General features: G+C 57.4%; 1 protein-coding gene across 4 annotated transcripts; it reads right to left on the minus strand.

The window, feature by feature from the left end:
* Positions 1-3,156: 3,156 nt before the first annotated feature.
* On the minus strand, positions 3,157-24,321 carry MEAK7 (MTOR associated protein, eak-7 homolog). Of its 4 annotated transcripts, XM_058708779.1 has the most exons (9): positions 23,984-24,304; positions 23,733-23,818; positions 15,730-15,907; positions 12,860-13,090; positions 12,418-12,566; positions 10,111-10,535; positions 5,770-5,888; positions 4,125-4,304; positions 3,157-3,435 (listed from the first exon to the last, which is right to left on the minus strand). In XM_058708779.1, exons 3-9 carry the CDS (start codon positions 15,880-15,882, stop codon positions 3,322-3,324), a joined length of 1,371 nt encoding a protein of 456 aa, XP_058564762.1. In that variant the 5' UTR covers positions 15,883-15,907; positions 23,733-23,818; positions 23,984-24,304; the 3' UTR covers positions 3,157-3,321. The 4 variants fall into 4 exon arrangements, 3 of the variants coding, with proteins under 3 accessions (XP_058564762.1, XP_058564765.1, XP_058564764.1); XM_058708782.1 differs by lacking the exon at positions 23,984-24,304 and having other exon boundaries at positions 23,733-23,914; XM_058708781.1 differs by lacking the exons at positions 23,733-23,818; positions 23,984-24,304 and adding an exon at positions 21,908-21,982.
* Between the last annotated feature and the right edge of the window lie 1,840 nt (positions 24,322-26,161).

A 26,161-nucleotide genomic window follows, 5' to 3' on the forward strand; every position in this document is an offset into this window, starting at 1 on the left:
GTGGTTCGAGCCCCGCGCCGGGCTCTGGGCCGACGGCTCGGAGCCTGGAGCCCGCTTCGGAGTCTGTGTCTCCCTCTCCCTCTGTCTCAAAAATAAATAACATATTAAAAAAAAAAAAACAAAAAAACTTTAAATACGTTTTGAATGGATCAAAAATTTAGAAGGAAAAATGCAAAGCAGAGGGGCAGCAGCAGAAAACAGGATTTTTTTTTTTAAATCACAGAGTGGGCAAAAAACTTTCCAAGCATACCACAAATCTCAGAAGCCTTGAGGGGAAACGCTGGCTAAATGGGACAAGATGCGAAATTCACGTATAGAAAAATCAAGTCCGACAAACTGGAGAAAAACACTTGGCATGCAAGTCACCAGCTACTTTGCTTCATTCCAAAAAGCACTCTTGCACATCAGTCAGAAGAAAACCGACACCCTAGGACACCAGGAGGGCAGGACACACACGGCTTTTGAAAAAATAAAGCTGAGACGTGATCAGGTCCACGAAAACGAAGTTTTAACACAGTGTCCACACCAACGCAGCAAACAGGTGCTCCCGTACGGCAGGGCTATAAAGCCTCAAAAGAGGTTGGCTCGTGTGTCAGCCTCTAAAGAGGCATTTTTTGGATCCAACCATTCAACTTCTTTTTTTTTTTTTTTTTTAATTTTTTTTTTCAACGTTTTTTATTTTTATTTTTGGGACAGAGAGAGACATAGCATGAATGGGGGAGGGCCAGAGAGAGAGGGAGACACAGAATCGGAAACAGGCTCCAGGCTCTGAGCCATCGGCCCAGAGCCTGACGCGGGGCTCGAACTCACGGACCGCGAGATCGTGACCTGGCTGAAGTCGGACGCTTAACCGACTGCGCCACCCAGGCGCCCCATCAACCATTCAACTTCTAAGAGTTTCTTCTTCCCGACAAAAATCACAGATGGGGAGACTCAGTGATCTCCACCAAAAAAAATTAAGTGCGGGGGACACGCCGTCGCGGAAAACACAGTTACGCCGGGTGTGCAAGGGGTCCCCTCGTGGTTTTCTCATGAGTGGCTCTGCCTCCCGGGGAGGAAAAGAGCTGGACAGAGATGTAAGCCTGCGCGTTTCAAGCTTCCTTAACCGTGTACACCTCTGGCCGTTTTTTTAAGTCAAGGAAATGTGGTGGGGAAAAAGCTAACAGCCGCCATGGTCGCACCACAGACGACATGCTTTTGCCTCCTCCTTCGGGCACCTTCTGGGGCCCTGATTGGTCTTCACTCAAGGGGAAACGACGGGCCCCCAATTCTTACTCCTGTTGCAAAAAGGAACCAACTCTTCATTCGTTAAAGCCACATGCTTCCCAGGCCCGGGGGCGCGTGTGCAGAGAGCAGGTCTGTGTGCGGAGAGCCTCGCACCAAAAGAGGTCACCGGAAGGCTGAACGCCCCCCCCACCCCCGACCCCAGGCTGCCGAGCGCCCGGAGGCACCCGCCCTTCCTCGTGTGAGGGTGCCGCCTTGGGAGACAGACCCTGGGCCGTAATCTGAACTCTGATGAGAATGAGCACAAGGAAGGAAAGCAGGCCGACCAAGTCTGACCCCCTCTGACAGCCATAAACAGAGGCAGCAGTGAAGGTATTTAAGGTACAGATACCCACAGACCTGTTATTAGTGAGGTATGGAGTTGCACTGACAAAAAAAATGTTTTTTATATTTGTTCCTTTCTGAGAGAGACAGAGCGTGAGTGGGGGAGGGGCAGAGAGAGGGAGACACAGAATCGGAAGCAGGCTCCAGGCTCCGAGCTGTCGGCACAGAGCCCGACGTGGGGCTCGAACCCACGAACCTTGACATGGTGACCTGGGCTGAAGTTGGACGCCCGACCGACTGAGCCAATTTCCTTTCCGTGAAAGCAAATTCCTCAACAAACTGAAGGTGCAGGACCTACCTAACTCTTTGGATTTACGGTAATAAATAGAACTTACTACAGAGAGATCTGAGGATCCTAATGTCCTGTGCCTGGGATCCCAGCAGCTGAGAACAGCACACAACGTACCAGAGGAGCTTATTAAAAGCCGGCTTTTTTAAGCAGAATCAACAGTGACTAAGTCTGTGTCAGGCCGCTGTCCCTCTGCGCGCTGGCCGGACACGCGCGTGCCTTCTGGAAGCTAGGTTGCAAGGCCCTCTGCTTGGCCGGGGGGAACTGCCGAGTGCAAAGTTGGAAGAGCCTCCTGGCAGCAAAAGCAGAAGCTGAAAAATGCCCACAGCTCAGTTGACGATGGCTTAGAATCCGGCGATGTCGATCATAAGGGGTCACGTTCTTCGTCAGATCTGCAGAAGGTGAAAAGTCTACGGCAAGAGAGGCGAAGAAGAGATACGTGTTCTGGAGACGAGCACACAGCTCTTTGGGGAAGGACTTCTCAGTGAGGCTAGTTTCCTCCAGCCCATCTCAGACACCGACCTAGATCCCAGTTAGCGGCCGGGGTCACTCGAGTTGGTTCAAAGTGAGTCCCTGCTATCGAATGGCCCGTCACCCCCCCTCTGGGAGCCGCTCTGGGCCAGGGGGCGACACCGAGGAGGCGGTGCCAGGGTCAGGAACCCGGGTCAGTACTTCCCAGCGACTCACCACCAGTTTATGCGGCGGGACGTGGCGGGGCTTCCGCCCTCCCCACGTTTAAATCGGTGACAGAACCACACCTGGGCAGTGATCCGTAGATCATGGCACAGGCTCCTTTAAAACCAGCTGAGAAGGGCGGATGTGGAACCCGGTTGCAAACCACTGAGGACCCGTCGCACGGGAACACCTGCTCTCTCCCGAGTCTTTGGCTCTCCCTGTGCACCACCCCCCCCCCCCCCCCCCCCCGCAGCACACTGTTTGTGCTGCTTTATCAACACAGAAATTTCATGTCAGGGGAAGCTGCTCCCCAAAAGCGCGGAGACCCACACCCCAATGCCTCTGCCCTTGACCAGCTGAAATGCAACATCAAGGCACGGTTTCGGCTGCAGGGTCCTGAGCAGAGGCCAAGCGCCCCCGGCATGTGGAACCCGTCCTGCGCGGCAGGAAGGCACGTGCCCATCAAATGCCCACTCCAGCAGAGGCCTCGGCGTCTGTGTCCCCGGATTGCCTCGGCAAGAAACAACACAAGGACCAGGTTGCTGGCTCTCGGGACTTCTGGGAGAGGCATTGACCAGTCCGTATACGGCAGCAAAGGAATTTTACTGCGTTCCGGGCGGTCCCGGACGTGACCAGCATGGCTCTGTGTTGAACTTGAGCACGTGCGACAGAGGGAGGGGTCTGCAGGCTGGGCCCTGCACAGGGCAGCCGGGATCCGGCTCCGGGGAGGCCCGAGCCCGGGGGGCTCCTCACTCATCCTCCGGGGCGTCCTGGAGCCCTTGGCTGTGGCGAGGGCGCCCGATGATCTCCAGCAGCGCCTGGGCCTCAGGGTCCACAGCCAGGATGCTCCTGTTCCTCTGGGCCTTGGGAAGAAGGGAAGGGAGGTGAGCGTCTCCCCGACAGCCGGGGACAAGCAGGAACGTCCTGCTGACTTCAAGCTCATGACAGCAGGATCAGTATCCCACTGTTGGCCACAAGGAGAACACAGTGGGGGCTCTGGCGCCCTCAGTGAGGTGCCCCCCAGCCTGGGAACCATCGTTGGGGGTCATGAGGGGCAGAGGGCCCATTGCAGGACCCTGGAACGAGAAGGAACCCCAGAGCCCCCTCATCTTTGCAGACGGGCTGTGCACCCGCCTGGGTTCCCACCTGGGGCAGGAACCTGTTCCAGAACCGGTTTCCTCTACCAAACCGCACGGAGCCCGACAGGACTCCGAGCTCCGCCCTTCACCCGCGGGCATCTCTCCGTCCAGCAGCAGCCGCTGGGAATGAGTTCCGGATAAACCGCCTCCAGATGCAGGAGCACAGGGGCAGCGCGCAGAGAGCGGACAGACAGCACACGGAGAGACGACAGGCGACATGCAGAGAGCAGACACGCGGAGAGACAGGCGACACGCGGAGAGACAGGGGACACGCGGAGAGAGGAGAGATGGCCCACAGAGAGACGACATGCGACACGTGGAAAGGGGAGAGACAGCACGTGGAGGGCAGAGACGCGGGGAGAGGAGAGACGGCCCGCGGAGACACGACACGCGGAGCGATGGCCCGCGCTCACCTGCTGCGAGCCCGGCGCCTTGCTCACTGCCCACACCTCCATCTTCTCAAACCAGAAGTCCTCCTGGGCGGACAGCTGAGGGCTGTGGTACGTGGTGCACTTGGGCTTGGCCTTGCTGTGTCCTTTCCCGAAATCGACATCAACCCACAGCCCAAAGTAATTGTGCTGTCCGCCCATGCCCTGCGGGGGGTGGGGGCCGAGCGTCAGCGCCTCCTCGGTCCGACGCCCCGCCCGCACCTGCCTTAAGCCCCAGACGGAGACCAGGCGGCTCAGAGGCTCAGAGGCGGATGCGGTTTTCCTCCGCCTTTTTTTTAACTGCGAGACACACACACAGCGCGGCAATTTCAGCATCCCGGCACCCGTCCCAAGCCGCTAAGACGGTCATCGCGGCGCCTCCTCCCGGGGCCGCGCTGGCCGGGGGCACCAGTGACAGCAGAGCAGGCCCAAAACCGGAGGCCAAGGCCCCGAGACCCCAACCGCGAAAGGAGGAGGCGAGAGGTCAGCACGGACCCCGAGGTTGGAAAGCCCGCGTCCGGACCCCGGGACAGGTGCCTGGCTCGCTCAGACCGGGACACTGCCCGTCGCCTACCGGGTGCGGGCGACCGCAGGGACCAGACATAGGAAGCAGACCGGGGGCGATCCCCGCCCGCCCCGCCACGTGGTCACGCTCAGCAGGCGGCCGGGGACCGAACTCCCCGGTCAGCCTCCCAGATGACCTTCCCCGACGTCCCGGCCACCTCCGCCCTCTGGCGCCCCTAGTGGCCGGCGACTGAAGTTGAGCAAGAGACCACAGCAGGAGCTGCCGACTCTCAGGGCTGCCTCTCTCTCTCTCTCTCTCTCTCTCTCTCTCTCTCTCTGTCTCGGGCTGATTACTGAGGACCCACTGGGTGCTGCTCCGGAGACCACCCAACTGCCCTTTCCAGGGTCCTCAGGTGGCCCTGCGGGGGCCCTGTAGCAGCCTGGGAAGGAACACGGGGCATCTCCGTCGGGACAAGGTGGACCCGCGAGCACAGAGCTGGAGTTTCCCGAAAGCTGCTTTGTGTTAAGAAGCAGAGAAAAGAGACAGGCTGGGGAGCTGGCAGGGGACCCGTTTGTCATGTGAACCAAGCAGGCTCACAGGTACAGGTGGGGGCCCGTTGGTGGGCACCCGACCCAGCTCCCACTCCCCCCACCCACCCTTGGCCTTCACCCCCATCCTCTTCGTCCCGTGGCTGAGTCTCGGGCCGCAGCACAGAGCAGATAGGAGGTGTGTTCACCCTGACGGGAGCCCCGGTTTTGTGAGTCGCCCACTGACAATGCCCGATGGGTCCGGGGCGGGACCCAGGTCGGGGCGTGCCCCTCCCCCAGCTCATCGCCAGCCACAAAGGCCACAGGCCGGCCAGCTGACCCCGGGAAAACGAGCCGCGTCCACCGTTTGCACACCAGCCACTGACACACACCCCGACCGTGCAGGAGAGACTTCCGTCCCAGCTGTCACGCCAGCACGGAGACCCATGCAGAATGAACACGGCCCACGCACGCGACCCAGCGCATAAGGCTCCCCTGGCTTGCAGGGAGAGCGTCGGCCTGGGCACGTCGGGACTGGCCCCGCTGCGGGAAGGACAGCACCAAGGTGGCATGTCCCCTGCTCTCCTCAAGTCCTTACCAGGCCGTTTGGGATGGTCTGCTGCCCGTGATTCAGGTACATGTAGTGGTCGTTGTAGCCTGTGGAGGTATACACAGCCATGCGGGGGGAGGTGGAGAACAGGAAGCACCTGTCGTCCCCTGAAAGTGAGCAGGGTGTGGACAAGCAGGGTCACCAATGTGAGCTGGGCACCAGGACAAGCAGGGACTACAAACAAGCCACAGCTCACAAGGCAAACTCTGCACACGGGTCTTCCTGTGCCCATGGAGCTCACCGCACACTGGGACTGTGGCCACCAGGGGTCAGTGGGCAGGTCCCACACCCCGCAGAGGCCGGGCCTTCTCGCTGTCCCCCCACCAGCCCCCCACCTCCGGGCACCCAGAGGTGAGCTCAGGACAGGGGTGGGGGTGGTGGTGGTGGTGAGCGTACCAGCGGCTTGCTGGGGACACCTTCCAGCTCTCACCAAGGAAGACAGAAGGGGAATCGGCCGCCCACCGAGTGCACTCAAGTCAAAAGAGCAGTCTCCCCTTCACGCAGGAGCCTCACCAGCACAGCCCCCTCCAGTGGGCACATGACACTGAGTGGATGTGTCCCCAGCCTGAAGGAATGCGTCCTCCGGGGCGGGGGAAAGCCTGCAGGTGCACAGCGGCCCCCAGGGCACTTGCGGCCGGAAAGGGAACACACGGGCAGCCGTGACCCTCTGACTCCCCTCCGGGCACGAGTGTGGACGTGTGTGTGCCCCTCAGGGAAGACGGCGGTCAACACTCTGGAAATGACCAGCATCCTAAGGCTCAGGGACTCCCTCCTGCCTGCAGCGATTTCCTCTCCACCAGCACCGTCAGCACCACGGACAGGGATGGAGGCCACAGTGGCGTGGGGGGGGGGGGGGGGCGCCAGGGACCTCCCTGGGTGGGGACCAAACAGGGGATACTCCCCACAGTTGTGAGAAGGCGGCCCTGAGGCCTGGCTCCCCGGGGACATCGTGAAGGCACCTGATATCAAATCACCTGTACAAGAAACTCAACAACCAGCTGCCAGTACTTTGGGGTCGGGCCGCTCGCGACGTGGGAAGGAGCAGTCCGGCAGCATGAATGCTGAGGGTGGATATGAAAGGGGGTTCGAGTCCCAGAGGGCTCTGCGGGGTGGGGTGGGGGGGGGATACCTCAGCTGGCAGAGTCTGGGCAGGAAACCCTTAGGCCTCCAATCCAGAGAGATCCACGAGGAGAGGGGTGTGGACCCAAGGTCACGAGGGACATCCTGGACCAGAGGCGGCTGAGAGAAAGCACTTCCTGGAGGAGGGACCCCGTGCTGGGACAAGACATGGGCAGGCCAGGAACCGAGGGGCCCCTGGCCACACTGCGGGGTTTGTGAGCGCCGGGGTCAGAGGACAAGACAGATGAGCCTGGGGCCACACCACAGAGGGCTTTACTCCAGGTGAAAGACTCCGGCTTGAGTCCACGGGCTTATGTAGCCCCAGAAGGCCGGGGTGTTTTCGGGCCGATGAACTGCCTGGTCCCACCCTGCTGCCCCGGGGGCCCGTGCAAGCATCACTTTGTCCTGCAACCCCAAGGCTGGCTTTCCAGCAACACTTCCTTGGTCCCAGACGCTAAGCGAGGCGACAGGCCCGCCAAGTGCACATGGTCGGCGGCAGGGGGCCTCCTTCGAGGGCATCCGGGTGTGCTCTCGCGGGGAGGGCCGTGTCGGGAGGGCCACGTGGGGGCTCCCTCCCTAGGGGCGAGGGTCCACGGAGTCATTATCGGCTGCAAAGCCATCAAGCCACCAGAGAAGGCTCATCTAGGTCACGTCAGGGATACCTGCTACCCAAGGGACAGCCGTGGGTTCAGCACCTGCCACCACCCGCGGCGCTCACAGGCGGCCTTTCCACGCAGCACCAGTTCGTGCGGTTCCGGGGAGCCCAGGCCGGGGAAGGCGAGCCCCCCGCCCGGCACCGGGGAGACCGTCTGCTCGGCCCAAAGCCGCCGGTCTGTCCACCGCACCACAGAAACGGAAGCAAAACGGAAGCGACTCGGCAGCTGCTACGACACGTCAGGCCCGCAACGTCAAGCAGTGAGGGCAGCTCCTGCGCTGAACCTGACCTGCATCTGGGACGCGAGGCTGCCCTCTGCTGGACCTCTGCCCTCACGTCTCGGAACAGCAGGGACTGGCGTTGGAAAGTTGGGAGCTGGCGTTTTTCCACCCTTCTTACTGAAGACTAAGCCCGCTCGCTAATAAAACGTTAAAACCAGCGGAGACAGCCTGGAGTTAATGCCAAAGGGGCTGGGAGGGGCGGAAGTCCATGCGACTCATAGGCGTGTTCTTCCAAATGCTGAGGCCGAGCCCCAACCGTACGGACAGCACCTGTCACTCCCCCAAGGCCTTGAGCAGGGCCGGGAGGGGGGAGGATGCCCCATTCGTTCCCCCAGACACGGTGACAAGGAGGGTGGGGACGAGAGGTGAGCTAACGCAACAGGGCTGAGACTGCGGCCCCCAGAAGGGTCGCTCAGCCGCCATCTGGGGGCTTGGAGGGTCCCCCACTCCCAGAGCTGGCGAGAGCGGCTCCCCAGGCCGACACTTTTGTGCAAACGGTGTGGTTGAGGCCGAGCACCTGCTTTCGTCCCGGAACTCTGGGATTTGGGCACGTGCCGGGCAGAGGGCGCTCACGTGACCGGCCCCCCGATAAAACCCGGGGCGCTGAGTCCCTACCGAGCAGCCCTGGTGGGCGGCACCTCACATGTGCTCTCACGCCTCATTGCTGGGGAACTGAGCGTGTCCCGTGTGACCCCGGGGGAGAGGGCTCTGGAAGCTGGCCCCTGTCCCTTTGCCGACCTTGCCCCGTGTCCTCTTGCCGTAATAAATCACGGCCACGAGGAGGACCGTAGCCTGAGACCTGCAGGTGCTCCGAGGGAGTCACTGACACGTGGGCAGTCTTGGGGGTCCCGGACACAGTGGAGAAGGGCTGGTGGCAGCAACTGGATTCAAGATCTAGGACATTCTGAAACCCAGAGAAAAGCAAATCCTAGAACAAACAGGAGCTCAGGGATTCAGCTCCTTCCACCGACCCAGTAATGGCAGCTGTGCCACCTGGACACGACGTCCCGGCCCGCAGAAGCTCGCGGAGTGGAGGAAGGTGTGCAGAGGTGTGCAGTGCGACAGAGGATGCGCAGAAAGCACATGGCCCTCCCACGTTTGGGAAGGCTTCCTGGAGGAGGTGACCTTGCGCTGAGTCCCAACGAGGAGGCCATGCCAACAGGTCGGGGGGAGAGGAAGAGAAGCGTGTGCCGAGTCAGAGGATGGGAGGGTGCCGCTTGCAGGGGGTCCGGGGAGACTGCACACAAAGCACCAGGGGACAGGCGCGGGTCAGGAGGCTGGAGAGAAGAGGCGACCTCCTGTGGGCAGCGTTCAGGGTCTCAGAGGAAGGGCAGCATGTCAGACGCGCTGGGACACGATGGATGGACCGGAAGGTGAGAGGGAAACCAGGGGGCTGGTCAGGAGGCCCCCACAGAGTGGCATGGAGAGAAGGCTGGGGACGAACAGATGACCTAGTTCAGACATGCAGTCCCTGTCCCCAAGGGACTGCCTTTCCACCCCGTCTGTCATGTCTAAGGACCTGTTCAGGGCCGGTATTAACCATTTGACTCCTGGGCGTGAGGACAGGGCTGCTGCGTCGGGTCTCCCAGAACCTCCAGGAAAGGCCCGTTTCACAGCCAAGGAGACCCTCTGGGGCCACACGCCGGGGCTCACGCAGGGACATCACTTCTGAGTGTGTGAGCAGCCTGCTGCCCAGGAGATGAACGGTCCTTTAAAAATGTTTATCAGAGCACTTTTCTTTACGGAAGCGGAAAAATTTCCTTAAGAGACCGCCGTCCAGTGCACCGAAAGTCACATCAAGAGCGTTCGAATTACAACGAAGTCACAAGACTGAAAAACCAGGGCAGAAGGGAAAGAAAGAAACAGCAACGCAGACTCACGGGCAGGGGACGGGCTGTCCAGGAAGGGGGGCGGCCCGTGGAGGAGACACCCATCGGACAGGAGCAGCCCAAGCCCCCAGCCTCCCCGTGGCCCGGACCCAGCGCTGTTTATTAATGCCGGGCCACCGCTGCCTGGCCTGAATCCGGGGTCGGGATCCCTGTCCTCTCTGCCTTCCTCTGCTGCCAGAATCACAGAAGAAACCCAGGAAGCGCCAGACCACATGAGGCAGCGTCTCCTTTCTCCTGACCACATCCAGAACAGCACTTGGAGGACACAGAAGAAAGCCCCGCTCACGCCCTGCTCGGCTCGGGGGTCCCCAGGCAGCAACCGCGAGGCCGGAAGTCTCAACAAACCCCGTGCTACTGCCTGCGGTTTTGGGGGGCCAAATCTCACCTTGAAACTGAGGCTTGACCTCCCAGGAGCAGGACGCAAACCCACCGAACACGTGGCCATCACGGTCCTCGAGCAGCAGCACGCAGGGGCCCTGGTGGGTGATGCGCCCACAGAGCTGGGCGAAGCTGTGCCCGTGGAGCTCAGACGAGAAGAGCAGGTGCCAGCGGTGTCGCTGCTCCCTGGGCAGGTGGGCGTTGACGTAGATGACCGACGGCACGTCCAGGATGCTCTCAAACACCCTCTCCTGGTCCACGTGATGCTCAGGGACCAGGGGGGCCAGATCGAGGGACAAGCGCGGGAGGAGAAAGCCTCTGTGGACGACCACGCTCAGGAACGTGGCCACGTGGGGGGCCCTGAACACCCAGTCCTCGATCACGGCTCGGTCACAGTCACAGTCCAGCTGCTGAGGCCCCGGAAGCTCCTTGCTGCCTAGGGGAGGGGGAGACACAACCAGTGGGGACATCGCATCAGCTGACATCCACGACCCCCATCAGAGCACCTGCCGTGACGCTCATTTGGACAGAGCTGGGCGGTTAGTGCAAAATGCGGCCCTGATTCCAAAGATTTGGTGTCCAAAAAGAAATGTAAGATACCCCGATCACCTTTTATGGTGACCGCTGATGTCAGAGTGTACTCTGGACACGTGAAAAGTAACTCCCGTTTCTTTTTCCTCTTTCAACGTGGCTACTGGAAGATTTACAGTTTCACGTGTGGCTTGCCTCAGTGCCTCCATTCCATTTTTATTGGACGGCGGTGATCTTGACCATCTGACAGCCGCACCTTCTCTCCTCTGCAAACTGCGCTTCAGAGGCCCAGGAGACAGCCAGGCCTCACCCGTGGGCCCAGCCCCGAAGCCCTCCAGCGGGTGTTCCGGCGACAGCCACACCAAAAGCCGCTCTCTGAGGGCCTCTACTCAACACAGCCAGTTGGCAGAGCTTTCCAAGTGTGATGTTCTCCAGGCAAGTCAGGGTAGTGGCTGGGTAACTTACTGGACACCCCCCACCCCAGTTTATCTGGGAAGAACGGGTTTCACGAACTCTGAATTATGCTTCACATCTATCTACAGTCCTGTTTTATATCTCTTATCCACGAAGAATGGAGGCGATATGGTGGTGGTAACAGAAGACAGACCACTGACATTTTGTACGTATTGTTCTTCTTCTGTCCGAGTTCCAAATTTCACCACTTGGTTTTTGAAATATGACCTGTTTCCAAAATGTGTTTTAAAATCCAACTTTATAATAAAAGAATGCTTTTATAAAACAAATCTACTTTGCCAAGGGATTCATTTGCATGAATTGGGATTCATTCAAAGTAGACCAAACCAAAAAAGGTATTTTTAAATCCCAAGTGAATTCAAACACATATGGTTTCTCATCCAACGGGAATAGAATATACATGATTCTCAAGTGCACATGGCACATTCTCTGGAATAGTCCGCATATAAACTAGTGTGTAAAGCATGCCTCAGTGAATTTAAAAGGGCTGAAATCATACCAAGTACGTTCTTCAACCACAATGGAATGAAATTACAAATCAGTAACAGGAGGCGATTTGGGAAATCCACAAACATGTAGAAATCAAATAACACACATCTAAGCAAGCAAGAGACCAAACAAAGGAGGAATCAAAGAGAAGTTAGAAAATACCAAGAGGAAGGAACACACACACAACATGTACCGAAACTTATGGGATTCAGCTAAAGCAGTGCTTAGAGGGAAATGTATAGCTGTAAATGCCTATATTGAAAAAGAAGAGAGATCTCGAATCAATAACCTAAACTTCAACCTTAGGGAGCTAAAGAAAGTAGACCAAACTAAATCTGAAGCCCCGAGAAAGAAAGACTACGATAGAGACAAAGGAAGGAAGAAACACACAGAGAAAATCAACTGTATCAAAAGTGGGCTCTCTGAAAACATCCACCAAAAACCGAGACCTTTAGCTAGACTGATCGAGAAAAATCAACAGCCTCAAATAACTGAGATCAGAAACGAAAGTGGGGACATCACTACTGACCTTGCAGAACAAGAGGAAATAGTAGAAACAATTATGTTAATTTCTGCCTGTTTGTGAATTTCCCAAATGCCTCTGGTTCATCCCATCGTGGTTGCAGAACATACTTTGTAGGATTTCAATCCTTTCAAATCTATCGAGGCACGTCTTACGGCCAGCCCAGAAGATAATCCAGAACAGAGCTGGAGGACTCGTGTTTACGGATTTCAAAGCTTCACGACAAGGCTACAGTAACTGAGACCGCGGGGTACCAGTCTAGGCGCCAAGGCCTCAGTGGGCGAGCGCACGGGCCACTTGCCTCGGAGTTCCATCTCGGAGAAGAGCTGGGCGGCCAGCACCTGCACCCCGGGCGGGGGGCCCGGGCCCATCTTCTGGGTCCAGCCTCTCAGCTCCTGTCTGTAGTTTAGCACGTGCAGTACAGAGCCAACCAGATCCTCCGTGAACTGCAAGACCACAGTTTTACCATGAGTAACAGTTCCACCCTGACCCATGACCTACGTCCTATCAGCACAGGGAAGGGCGTTTATCTTTTCAATGCCAACCATCATGGGCCACAGGGTGGGACGAGATCACACAAAGGGCATTCACGCTCCGGCTCACCAAGGCCTCTGTCCAGGGTCCTGACCTCACCAGGGTCCCCCCCCCCCCCAGGGGGACATCTCCCTGTGTCCCACCCTCATCCTAAGCCCCCAGGTGAGGATACGAAACCTCCAAAAGGGTCTCGCGGCCTCGCTACCTTCTGGACTTCTCTCGCTTTCACGGGACCTTCTGTGGCAGAAATCATTTTCATGATCACAAGACTCTTCTCCTCGGAGCTTCCCTTCAGTAAGTGGGACATGAACATTGTGAACTGCTCCCGGGAGACGCTCTCGCTGGGCCCCTTTGCCTTCCCCGGCAGGTCGAGGCTCCGCATGCCATCGTACAGTCTTGTGACCATCTCCGGGGGAAGGGCTTCCCCTAGGTGGCTCTGTTGGGGACAAACCGGAGAGAAGGCTACATGGGGCCAAGCTAAGTGTGGTGGGATCACAGGAAAAGGACCAGGAACCAAGAGCACCCACTGCTGCTCCCGGATGAGTGCTCCAGCACTCAACCTTGCTAACTCCATGTGGACCCCCTTCGCCCACCCAAGGGCGTCACCCCCCCCCCCAAAATGCCCATGCCCGATGCATCCTGGCTCGTGGCTCCTCTTGGCCATGAGGCTCTTCCACAGTCTGTGCCCAGCCTGCCCTGCCAACTTTCCAGTCCCCACCAGATTGGCCACGTCATTCCTGCCTCTGGCCATTGGCTGCTCCTCACTCTGCTTACACTTTCTTCATTCTAGACCAGTGGCAGCCACGTATGTGTCTGAATTTATTAACGCGTGGAACACGTGTCTGGGCACAGCTGATCAGCTCTCCTCCAGCTCTTACTTCTTACCCAAGGTGTTCAATATGTCTTTTTAATTACATTTTATTTACATCTAATTCTTTTTTTTTTAATTTTTTTTTTAATGTTTATTTATTTTTGAGACAGAGAGAGAGCATGAATGGGGGAGGGTCAGAGAGAGGGAGACACAGAATCTGAAACAGGCTCCAGGCTCTGAGCTGTCAGCCCAGAGCCCGACGCGGGGCTCGAACTCACGACTGCGAGATCATGACCTGAGCCGAAGTCGGCCGCTTAACCGACTCAGCCACCCAGGCGCACCAATTTACGTCTAATTCTCAATTAACATCTTGTCAATAACGTCCTATAAATACGGCTCTCCGTTTTCACTCCAACATCAATCAAATCTGCTTTGCTCCAGGGATTACAAATAAATGGAGAGCAAGCGAGCAAGTCACACACACACTGAATCACGAACTTTCTTTGCAGCGGGGTCTGAAAACTGGATTCCCCTGGAACTGCGGACTGTGTCTGCACCGTGTGTGACAAGACGGATACCCTGAGGGTCTTGTAAGGCAGGTTCCTACACTCACCCTCAAGAGTACTCCTAGTTCTGTCAGCGTTTTCCAGGTTCTCCTGAAAAAGCAACCCACCCTTCTTCCCCAGAAGACACTTCATTCAGTGGCCCGGTTTTCTGATCAACCTTTCACCCCACTTACCGTGATACATACACATTTGTGCACATCATTTCTACCCTGCGCTCATGCCTTTAATTGGCCTGGTTGCGGGACGCCTGGGGGGCTCAGTAGGTTAAGCATCCGACTTCAGCTCAGGTCATGATCCCACGGTTTGCGGGTTCGAGCCCCGCCGTCAGGCTCCGTGCTGACAGCTCAGAGCCTGGAGCCTGCTTCGGATTCTGTGTCTCCCTCTCCCTCTGCCCCTCCCCTGCTCGCACTTTGTCTCTCTCTCAAAAATAAATAAACGTTAAGAAAAAAATGTAATTGCCCTGGCTGGTTCTGTCTGCTTCAGCTAAGTGGGTGGCCCAGGAAACTGGGGTGCTTTGGTTTAGTGGAGATCTATACACACATGCGCGCACGCACACACACACACAGCACATAGCTGTGACCGAGATAACCTCCCCGGCCGATTTCCTCATTTGCAAAGTGAGCATGTTGGGGATCCCCAAAGGCCCCTCAACTCCCACTCTGCACATGCTAAAGGAGGCGGCTGCTGGAACGCCTTCCCACACTGCAACCTCCACATCACCCAGGAGGATGTGGTCTTGCCTCTGTCTGGCCAAACACACTGCTAAAAAAGCCCCATGGGGGACGCCTGGGTGGCTCGGCTGGTCACGTGTCCGACTCTTGGTTTTGGCTCATGATCTCACTGTTTCGTGAGTTCGAGCCCCGTGTCGGGCTCTGTGCTCACAGTGTGGAGCCGGCCTGGGATCCTTTCTCTCTCCCTCTCCCTGCCCTTCTCCTGCTCGTGCTGTCTCTTTAACTAAATAAATAAACATTAAAAAAAAAAAAAAAAAAAAGCTCCACGGAAAGGGGTGCAAAGATGGGGAAATGGGCAGTGTGAACCCGCTGTCAGGTAAACGCGGAACTTAAACGTCATTCTTTTGTTAGGAGGACATCAAATTCCTAGAACATCCAACACTTACAAATTCATCTGAAGGCAAAGTACACTTGAAACTGCGGTTGCTGGGGGCGCCTGGGGGCCTCAGTCAGTTAGGCATTGGACTTCGGCTCAGGTCATGATCTCACACTTCGTGAGTTCAAGCCCCGTATCGGTTAAGCACGAGCCCTGCTCTCTCCCTCTCTCTCTCTCTCTCTCTCTCTCCCTCTCTGTCTCTCATTCACTTGTGCCCTCTCTCTCTCAGAAAATTAAAAAAAAAAAAAAAAAGAACCTGTGGTTTCTGGACCCACGAATCTGGCTCAGACAGTCTGCCACCCAGTCTCGGAGGGAAATCGGGTGACAAAGGTTTAAGAGACGGGGAGCAGGGCTGGCCCCTTTGGTCTCAAGCTGGAAGTGTCCCCCAACGCACCACAGCACAGAGGCAGAACGGTCGCGATAGAGATCACGCAGCCCGCGGAGCAGAGAACGCATCCTCTCTGCCGTTTACAGAAGACGCACTTCTCAGGGTGCCGTACGTCCATCAGACAACCACGGACAGCCGACCTGGGCCCGAAGGCCACAGCACCTGCTCCGGGGTTCACGCTAACGGCCACGTCCCGCTCTCACCTTTAGTGCCTTCAGAGAGAAGGACCTGGGGGAGGTATCTGGGCGCTGCTTCTCCGATGACAGAGCGTCAAACAACCCATCGATCTCGGCCTGCTCCTCGGGGAGAAACTGTGAACAAAACCTCGGCCCCGACTGGCTTCTGCTGTTGCCCATGTCTCCTTGTATCCGGCAGAATTCTCTACAGAAGACACCACGGCACAGATCACGTCAGAGAGGTCAGAACACAGTCGTCAGAGAAAATCAACGTTGACAATCACATGGTCGGTCAGTCAGTGCCGAGTTAGCTGCAAAAAGGGGCTGGAACCCCTCAGAGCTAAGCAACGTTCCAAGGTGGTTCAGCAACAGAGTCGATGAAAATAAAGTGGGAAAGCCCGACCCCGGCCCCCTGGGCGCCTGGAGCATACTCATGACAGCCAAGCAGTCTGGACCGCGTTATTTGAAAACACGGTTCTAAAAAAACAAAAAAAGAAAGAAAGAAAACACGGTTCTAAAACTCATTGTCACTGAAAAGGTAGAAAAATCAGTATGTTAATCGAAATACTCGTATTTTTTAAAACCTGACTTGAAAAATGACTGGAAGGCTGGATGATCACATGTATTTGAATCAAAGCAGCGCCTTAAAAATACCACCTATAAAGTGAATGTGGGACCGGGCAGGCATTTCCCTGTGATCCTGGATCTGTCCCCAGCTGGGGGGTCAGAAAAGCAGGGTCAGGGCCACCTGGGTGGCTCAGTCGGTTAAACATCCGACTTCGGCTCATGATCTCGCGATTCATGGGTTCGAGCCCCAGGTTGGGCTCTGTGCTGACAGCTCGGAGCCTGGAGCCTGCTTCGGATCCTGTCTCCGGCTCTCCCTCCCCTGCACGCGCACGCTCTCTCTCTTTCTATAAACAAATAAACATTAAAAAAAAAAAAAAAGAAAGAAAAGCAGAGAGAGGAAGAAAAGCCTCTCAGGAGGCCAAGTGCTGTGGCTCATTCATTCCGTCGTCCTTCGCCTTTGCTTGAGACACAGGCACCGTCTCCTGCAGCCCAGGAGAGAGGAGCCTCAGGCCAGGTGGAGCCCGGGAGGGGGGAGGGGGGAGGGGGAAGAGGGGAAAGGGGAGGGGGGAGGGGGAAAAGGGGAAAGAGGAGGGGGAGGGGGGAGAGGGAAAAGGGGAGGGGGGAGGGGGAAAAGGGGAAAGAGGAGGGGGAGGGGGGAGAGGGGAAAGGGGAGGGGGAGGGGTGGAGGAAGAGGGGAAGGGGGAGGGGGGAGGAGGGAGGGGGGAGGAGGGAGGGGGAGGGGGAGGGCAGGCCACCAAGACCTGGCTGACCTCAAGGGGAAACGGGGTACAGTAGGGATTCTTCTTTCTTTCCTCTGGAGGAGAGATTCACACAACGTGAAACTAACCATTTTCAAGAGACCCAATTTGGTAGCATATTCAGCTCATCCGCAGTGTCGTGTGACCACCACCTCTACCCGGTTCCAACACACCTCCGTCACCCCGAAAGGAAACCTCGTCCCCCTTGGCGCTCACTCCCCGCCCCCTCCCCCAGCCCCCGGACGCCCCCTATGGCCGTCTCCACGGGCGTCCCTGTTCTGGACACTCATGTACGTGGAATGACACAATCTGTGGTCTCCGGGGTCCGGTCTCTTTCCCTCAGCACAGTGTTTTCGAGGCTCATCCGCACCGTGGCACAGGCCACTGCATCATCCCTTCCCACGGTTGAATTACTCTGCGGGGATACGGGAGATCGCGTTTGGTGTATGCGCGCATCTGTCCTTGGACGTCGGGGCTGCGTCTGCCTTTTGGGGGCCGCGAATGCCGCCGCTCCGAACATAGTACACAGATACTTGTTCGAGTCCCCGCTTTCAGATTTCGGGGGCACATACCTAGGAACCGAGTTGCTGGGTCATACGGTAACCCGACGTTCCACTTCTGAGGAACCGCCGAACTGTTTCCCATTTTCCACCCCAGCAGCAAAGCAGGAGGGTTGCAATGCCTCCATATCCTCTCCAACGCTACTGGTATTTTGGTATCTTTTTTCCCAACAGCCACCGTGGCAGGGGGACCCACGTGCCCCAAAGGGGACCCCAGTAAGGACTCAGACAGGGACCGCAGCGCGCTTACAAAGGCAGCTGGAAACGAGGGCAAAGCAGAGCCCAGTCTGGGGCTGTCACTCACAGGCCAGCCGATCTAAATGCTTCCACTCCTCGGGGCGCCTGGGTGGCGCAGTCGGTTAAGCGTCCGACTTCAGCCAGGTCACGATCTCGCGGTCTGTGAGTTCGAGCCCCGGGTCGGGCTCTGGGCCGATGGCTCGGAGCCTGGAGCCTGTTTCCGATTCTGTGTCTCCCTCTCTCTCTGCCCCTCCCCCGTTCATGCTCTGTCTCTCTCTGTCCCAAAAATAAATAAAAAACGTTGAAAAAAAAATTAAAAAAAAAGGGGCGCCTGGGTGGCGCAGTCGGTTAAGCGTCCGACTTCAGCCAGGTCACGATCTCGCGGTCCGTGAGTTCGAGCCCCGCGTCGGGCTCTGGGCTGATGGCTCGGAGCCTGGAGCCTGTTTCCGATTCTGTGTCTCCCTCTCTCTCTGCCCCTCCCCCGTTCATGCTCTCTCTCTGTCCCAAAAATAAATAAAAAAAACGTTGAAAAAAAAAATTAAAAAAAAAAATAAATAAAATAAATGCTTCCACTCCTCAAGTTTCTCAGCAGCCCGAGAGCCACCCCCCAACCCCCCGCACTCAGCCTCTGGGTTCCAAGGCTACTCGGTACTCCTGACCTTCCTAGAACTGGCATCGCCTTAACTGAAGTGGAGCACAGGCCCCTCCCTCCCCGGCTCTGCTCACACTGCCCCCCCACCCTCGCCCCCTCCAGGCTCATGCCTGACTTGCCTGCTCAAACCTGGAAGTCACAGAGACTCTGCCCGACAACCACCTACCTAGCACCCGAGCAACCCGGAGCAGGCAGGCAGGATGCCTGTCCGATGCCTGTCACATCCCTGGCCGGCCTCTCGGGGGGACTGGCCCAGCCTCCCGCAGCCCTGCGGGCTCCCGCGTGTCTATTCCGGGAAGCCAGCCTGGCCCGAGTACGGGACGCACTCCCCACCCTACGGCACTCACGGGCCTCTTGGATCGGTGCCACGTGCTCTACCCCCACGACCGGTCCCCTGCCCAAGGACAAGCTCCGGGATGCCACCTCTATGCCCCACGGTCCGCCAGGGACTCCACACGCGCAATTCCGTTTGGCGAACCGTCCCGCCTGGAGAAGAAAACAAACCCAGAAGCCACTGGGGAGAGCCACCAGCAAGGATGGGATCCCCAACGGACACCACCCCCGGGCCTCTCTTTACCGGCGATGCTATCTGATTGCCCCGCGTTCCAATTCCCCAAATCCTGAGAAAGCCTCCTCCCTGCTCACCGCCAAGGAATCGCCCTACCAGGGGGAGGCCAGCCTCTTTAAGAGGGACATCTGGAGCTAAAAGCCCACCAGCATTTAAACGCCACTCCTCGGACGTTTCCAAACGTTCCAGGTGAGGGAACAGTGTACCTAGAGGCTGTGCCACGAAGGGGCCACAGGCCCCGCCTCCCAGGCCCTTCTTCGTCTAATCCTGCAGTAAGTGACTCATCGTCCCCTGGGCCAGACCCCATCAGAGTGCGGGCAGACACAGAGAAGCCTCAGGCAGGCGCTAGGCTGCAGGAACTTCCCATCACACAGGGACAGACAGATAAGTGCTGCAGGGGTCAGATGGGATCGAAAGGAGAACACAAGGCAGGAGAAAATGTCCCGAAGGACACGTCCCGGCTGGGTCTCCAGGCTCCCACAGGGGGCTCCCCTGGGAAGTGGGGACAGTGGGCACAAAGGTGCAGGGGGGCGGACTAAGATCACTGAGGGGAACCAGCGGGGCTCCGGAGTCAGGGGGCCCTCCTCGTCTGCCTCCACTCACCTCTGCCCCCCACATTCTCCTCTGTCCCACGGGAACACGTCCCTCCACTGTTGTCTGAAAACACAGCAGGACGGAGTGGCCCGGCCAGATCTCCCGGGGGCCCAACCGGCTGTGAGGAAGGAACAGGGCTGGGCGAGCCGGCAACATTGAGGACAGGAGAGGTGTAGACCATCAGCAGGCGGCTGGGCACAGGCCAGCGCCAGGAGACAATGGGAAAGGCCCAGAAGTAGGGCCAACCGGCAACACAGGGTTTCTTCAAGTGGGAGGGAGAAGGGTGTGCATAGCTGCTTCTGGCAAGACTCCAGGCCTGGAGTCACACGGTGGGGAGGACATCAGCCTCAGAACATCCCCCGGCCCCCCATCCCACTGTGCTTGGCGCCGGCCGAGTGCCGGTGAACAGCCACATCTGAAAGAGTTCCAAGGACAGGCCCCCCTCCTCTGAAAGAAGGCACAACAACGGCACCAAGTGTCCCCCAGTTCATCCGGCCTCGCCTAGGTCACTACGATCTTGCCAAGTCTTCCTCACCAACTCTGGAGAAGAAATGAAGGCCTTCAATGCGTCCTTCTCCCCAAATACTACCTCCTGAACTGTCTTCCCTGGCAGTGGTTTTCTCGTGGGACCCTCGCGGTACGTAGGACAGCCTCTTTGCCTGGCAACCTGACGCTGGCCTGAGTCTTCGGTAGGCTCACAGAGACCAAGTTCTCTTTCAGCAGGAAGCACCTAGATGTCACTTTAAGACCGCTTACATCAGCGGTTCCCATCTGGGGGCCATTGTGTCCCCTAGGGCACATCTGGCAGTGAGGTCCGGCTGCTGATGCTGACTGACGTCTAGGGGGTGGGAAGCAGGGGTGCTAAATCTCCTACACTGCACAAGACAGCCCCCCACGACAAATTACCTGCCCCCAAATGCTACAGGGCTGAAGGTGGGAAACTGGCCTTGCAGTTTCGGGGCAGTGGGGAGGAGCCCAAGTGCACAGATAATCCTGAATGCTTGCTTCTCAGCTCAAGGGCCTGAGCTCTGAAGTCACGGTGCAAGCCAAGATGGACAGACCCAAGTTCAAGTTCAGACACTGGCTGGTTTTATAACTATGGGCAAGTTACTAAGCCTCTTCCAACCTTAGTAAAATGAGGGAAGTGCTACCAGCCCCATCACGAGGAAGAAACGATTAAATGAGGCAACACGGGGCTTTCTGGGTGCCAGAAATGGAGACAGATGGGCCCAAGCAAGACAAGTTTGAGTCCCTCCCCAGGAACAAGGGAAGCAGCCCGGCCTGGAAGCAAGGAACCCCCTCAGTGTTGGGGGACAGCCAGGAGCAGTCTTCCCGCAGAACGGAGCCGCAGATAGCACAGTCAGTCCTCACAGCCTCCCCCGCTGGCCTCTGTCCTGGGTGCTCTCCCCTCTGGCTGCCAACATCCAGCCCCTGCCTCCAAGGGGCCACTGTCCTGAGGGCAGTCACCTGGCCCTCAGTGCCCCCTTTCTGGGAAGGCCCCCAACCACCTCATCAGGACATACAGACTTCAAGCCCTGCTTACATCCCAGAACCAGCGGCCCTCTGCAAAGGGTCAGCTCAGGCCTGGGCCCGCCGTCAGGCTGCGCGCAGTCCCTGCTGGCCGGAAGGTGACCTGTCCTGCTTCTGCGCAAGGCTGGCTTCCCTTCCTCCAGGGAGCCCCACTGGCTTATCTGCAGGGCTGTTAGCCCTGGGGCGCTGTTTTTCTCCCCTCTGTGAACTTAGCCACCAGCTCCACTACCCCCCCACCCCCACCCCACAGAGCTAGTAAGTTGTGGTCAGAATACAAGATCCACCACTCCCACCCCCAGTCCAACATAACCAACCCCCACCCCCACCCCCGCCCGTCTCCTTCTCCCACAGATGCTCCCCAGTTCTTCCCACGTCTAACCCTCTACCATAGCCCTTCCCGAGAGCGGGCCTCAACCCAGGGGATCCCGGGGTAAGTAAGCACCTGCTGGGACCCTCTGATCTTAACCACACGAAAGGCAGAAGACGCGGGGTGATTTTGTGCTCCGACTGACCACGCCGGGAGGCCCTCCCTCCCTCGTAGCTGTCCTTCCAAACCCCTCACCTCTCCCGCCCTGGGGCCCAGAGGGGTGGGCGGCCAGAGAGGGGCAGGGCCCAAGCCCACTCCGGGCACCGTTCTCTCCCGGGCCCCGGGCCTTCGCCCCAGACCCTTCCCCTGGCTCAGCTGCTCGCTCCGGGCCGCCGGGCCAGCGCCCCCCGCCCAGCTCCCAGCGGAACCTGCCTTTCAGGTCTCCGGCATGGATTTTCCTCCGGAGCAGCCCGCCCCCGTTGCCAGGCGACAGCGCTGACGGGCAGCTATTTGCCCCAATAGCAGACATGGAAGCTGAGGGGGCCGAGCCCTGGAAAGAAGTCAGCCAATAGGCGTGCACCTCATGGCGCTTCGGCGGGCGGGGCTAGGGGCGGGGCCAGCAGGCCGGAAGGAGCACCCGGGAGCGGCAGGATTCCCGCGGGAGCGGCTGCAGAGGAGCAGGGAGGGCGGGGAGGAGAGAGAAGGGGCAGGATTGGGGCGGGAGGCGACGAGGAGCACCTGGTGGGGGAGGGGGTGCGCGTGGGAGAAGCTGGGATGTGGCTGGGATGAGGGAGTAGCTGGGAGAGAGGAGAGTGGGCCCAGTGGAGACAATGAGGGAAGAGGCAGGTAACTGGCTGCGGATCCAGACCCAGGCGGCTCCCCTGTGATGATACCCCTAACCCGCAGCTTGGGTGCCAGCCCTCCCCTGCCCTCCCCCACATAACCGAGTCCTCTGCCCGCGTTCACTAACTCGTCCTTCTCAGCGGTGTTTAACCGTGCTCATATCCGTTCCATCCTGACCCACTGTCCCTGACCCCACGCCCTTCTCCACCAGTAACCCCCCCCCCCCCGCCCCGCTCCACTCCAGAATGTTTCCAGACTGTTATCCCAACTCGTTCACTTTCCATTCCTTCCTCAAACCCCTGACACCTGGCCCCAGGGGCCCTGTCCCTAAATACAGCGGGCACTTTCAGTCCTCGCATGCATGCCTTATTAAAGCCCTCCTTTCTGGGCTTCTAGGTCGCTAGTCCCTGGCCTCTCTCTTCCCCTTAGTCCCTGGCCTCTCTCTTCCCCTCTCCCAGGAAGTTTTCACCGAGCCCCTGCTGACTTCTGCTCTGCGGGAGGCCCTCTCCGTGTTCTCCCCATGCACCCCTTCCCGAGATAACAGCCTTCCTCGTGACTTCACTTCCAGCTGTCCGCTGTGCTGACCCCCAAGCCTGCACTTTGACCCCATATGCTCTTAGCAGGCATCTATGCAAGGCTGTTCCTCAAAGTCAGCCCAGCGGAACCCAAACTCAGCCTCTTCCCTCCAAAACTGTTCCTCTCTACCTCCTTCCTCAGTGCATGTCAACACCTGCCACGCCTCCTCGTCCCTCTTTCCCCAGGTTCTGTTTTACCTCCAAGATAGGTCCTGCATCGACCCCTTTCCCTCCATGTCCCCGGGAGCCCCCTCACCCAGGCCAGACTTCAGTAACAGCCTCCTCCTGGCCCCTTTGCCTCCTCCAACCCCCGCAACTGGCAAATACCTATCTTGCCCCCTAGAGACGGAGAACTAGGATTGCGGGATCAGCTGGGCCACTCATCAGGCCCCAATGACAGACACAGACAGATAAAGCCAGCTGATGCTTTTTACTGATCCTAAAATTCACAAGAAACGTTCTTTCTCAAGGACGCGTGTCTGTACCTGTAAAGTACCATAAAGATCCCTTTGAGTCGTGAATGTTTCACTCCAAAAGAACTTAAAACTTCGAAATCATAGATCAGCCCAAACTTTGCTGTTGATGCTCTCTCAGTGAGCATGAAAACTTCCCGCTCCCGCCCGGAGAATCTGAGTCAACTTTGCCAGATTTCCAACCCAGGCGCCGAGCTCCAGAATGGCGTGGTGGTTCCCGAGAGAACAGAGCCGCTGCTGCCCTTTGGAGCCCAGACCCGATGCTGGTCCCTTCCACGTGGCCCTGCTTGGCACCAAGGCCTGCTGCTTTCCAACTGCACCCAAACCCCACTTTTCCACAAAACCCTCTGAAAGCTCACGCTTTACCTTTGTCAGGGGAGCTGCCCAAAGTTCCTGGGGCACTGGGCTCACAAAGCCGCCTTGTCAGATTGCGGGGTTGGTCCTGGTGGAGGCTGTCATGAGGCAACAGGTGGGAGAGAAGGGAACACACAGCGTGTCTAGGCTTCGGAAGAACTCAGAAGCCATCTGAACATTCTCCCTTCTTGTGTCAAGGGTCTCCTGCCTTGCCAAGCTCTTTCTGCCCAGCCTTGCCTCCACCCTCCCTACCGCTCACTTACCCCTTGGCCATTTTCCAGCTGGGAACCCGGCGAGGGGAGTTCCTTCCTGCTTCTAGCCCTGCCTGAGGGCTGCACGTGGCTGATGACAACCTGTAAAGCACGGTCCCTCGTGGCACGACTGGCCTGAGCACCAAGGAGAAGCTGTTCAGGAGAAGCAAGTGTCCCAAAGCCCAGCGACACTGGTGAAGGATCCCCACTCTCCAGCTCATTCGGGTTAGGTTTGTGCCACCTGTAGCCAAGGCAGTGGAAGGATTGGATCCCCCTGTGCTTACGCACACGAGCAGGCTCAGAGGGATAAAAAGCAGACCTGCTCACGGTTGGTTTGATAGCGTTCCAACCTCAAGAGCCAGGGACACCCCTGCGCCCATTGTCTGCACCACCCCCCAGCCCTAGCTGTGCTTTGCCCTCAGGAAACCCTGCAGTAATATTCACAGTGGCTACACCATGCACAGAGTCAGTCTGCTTACCATCACCACGAGCTGGCAATTCTAAACAACATCCGTGATAGAACGGTCCTCCGTGAAAAACGCTTTTACTGGTCTGAGCACTAAAGTAGGGGCTCGCTGGGGCACCTGGGTGGCTCAGTCGCTTGAGCGTCCTACTTCAGCTCAGGTCATGATCTCACGGTTCGTGGGTTCGAGCCCCGCGTCGGGCTCTGTGCTGACAGCTCAGAGCCTGGAGCCTGCTTCAGATTCTGTGTCTCCCTCTCTCTCTGCCTCTCCCCCACTCATGCTCTGTCTCAAAAATAAATAAACATTAAAAAAAAACTTAAACTAAGGGCTAGCTGACTTGCCCTGTGAAAGGCCAGGTAGTAGATGTTTTTAGGTATTTCAAGCCATTCAGTCTCTCACAACTACTCGATTCCGTGGTCATTGCACAAAACAGCCATAGACAATACATGAACCATCGAACGTGGCTGTGTTCGGCCAGGACTTTAATGACGGACACTGAAATTTGAATTTCGTGTAACTCTCACACGTCATGAAAAATTCTTTTGATCCCCCCCCCCCCCAACCATTGAAAATGTGAAGATCATTCACAGCTCACTGGCTATACAAAAACAGGCAGCCAGCCAGATTTGGCTCACAAGTTAGTACGGTTAACCGTCGTGCTTTAGTAGTATTTATATAAGCTTGAAATTTGCACATTTGTATGGCATACCCTTTAAAAGCTGGGTGTTTTGGGGAGAACTCCCCTTCGTAGGTCTGGCTCCCCCCCCCCCCCCCATGGACTCAGCCGTAGGTGCTCATTTCAAGAGTAAGTTTGAAATATCGGGAATTTTCCAAACTCACTTAGGATGTGGCTTGTACCCCGGCTTCTCCTGGGGTACATTTTCTTGTGTTAAAAGAGCGGATTTGAAGGAAATGTTGGAAGCCTAGAGATCGCCAACACCAAGAAACAGACCTTGGGCTACTTTGATGGGCTTATGCTGCATGACCCCTGGAGCTTTTGTGATGAACAATTCTCAACAACAGAGCAGGCTAAAAGCCTTTGGAATGAATCCCAAACACACAAAGGCATGAGCAGTTTTTCCGTTTCTGGAATGTCCTACGTAATGAAATTTGTATCAATCTGGGTCAAACGTAGGCTCGCGTCTAAAGCTTGCCCTATTTGTGGAGCTACGTGTCACGAAAGAAATTTAGGAAGTTAATAAAACAACTACATATATACTATTGACTCAATAATACATGTAGGAGAAGAGGCGAATCTCCCCTTCAAAACAACCCAAAAAACCAAAAAATCCCAATAATTTATGTAGATGCTCTGTAGTCAAGGAGGTGGAGCCTAACTTGCCTGCACACGGACTTCCTTCCAAAGGGGACAGGATGAACGTGGGAGCTGGGTTAACCCTGCCGTGGAGAAGTCTCACCAAAACGACCTCGGCCACGTGATCAAGGTCAACATCAACAGCGATGAGTTGGGTTGGTGGCATGGGCCCTTCTGACCAGAGGGCCTCTCTGTTCCACTGCCTGGCACACCCTTGGACTACCTTCCCTCCTGTGAGCTCACATCTCCACTCCAGGGAGAGTTAATCCCTCCCAGAAGGGGGGATCTTAAGGGCTGTGGAGATGAGGGGAAATCTGAAGGGACTCGCTGGGGGCTGAGGCCGTTTCCCCAGGAGTAAGTGGGGAGCCAGCCTCTCACCTCAGGACCGGGGCTAGGGGAGTGGCAGTCCCC

This window comes from Neofelis nebulosa, chromosome 17, assembly GCF_028018385.1.
Source record: "Neofelis nebulosa isolate mNeoNeb1 chromosome 17, mNeoNeb1.pri, whole genome shotgun sequence".
In the NCBI taxonomy this organism is placed as follows: Eukaryota; Metazoa; Chordata; class Mammalia; order Carnivora; family Felidae; genus Neofelis; species Neofelis nebulosa.

What these genes read in the sequence shown, in the direction of transcription:
- MEAK7 (XM_058708779.1), bottom strand. Translation starts at nt 15,882, where the DNA reads ATGGGCAACAGCAGAAGCCAGTCGGGGCCGAGGTTTTGTTCACAGTTT. An exon ending in AGACCATCCCAAACGGCCTG is followed by an intron (nt 4,305 to 5,769) that starts GTAAGGACTTGA and finishes CACCCCCCGCAG; the next exon opens with GGCATGGGCGGACAGCACAA. An exon ending in AGGCGCCGGGCTCGCAGCAG is followed by an intron (nt 3,436 to 4,124) that starts GTGAGCGCGGGC and finishes CTTCTTCCCAAG; the next exon opens with GCCCAGAGGAACAGGAGCAT.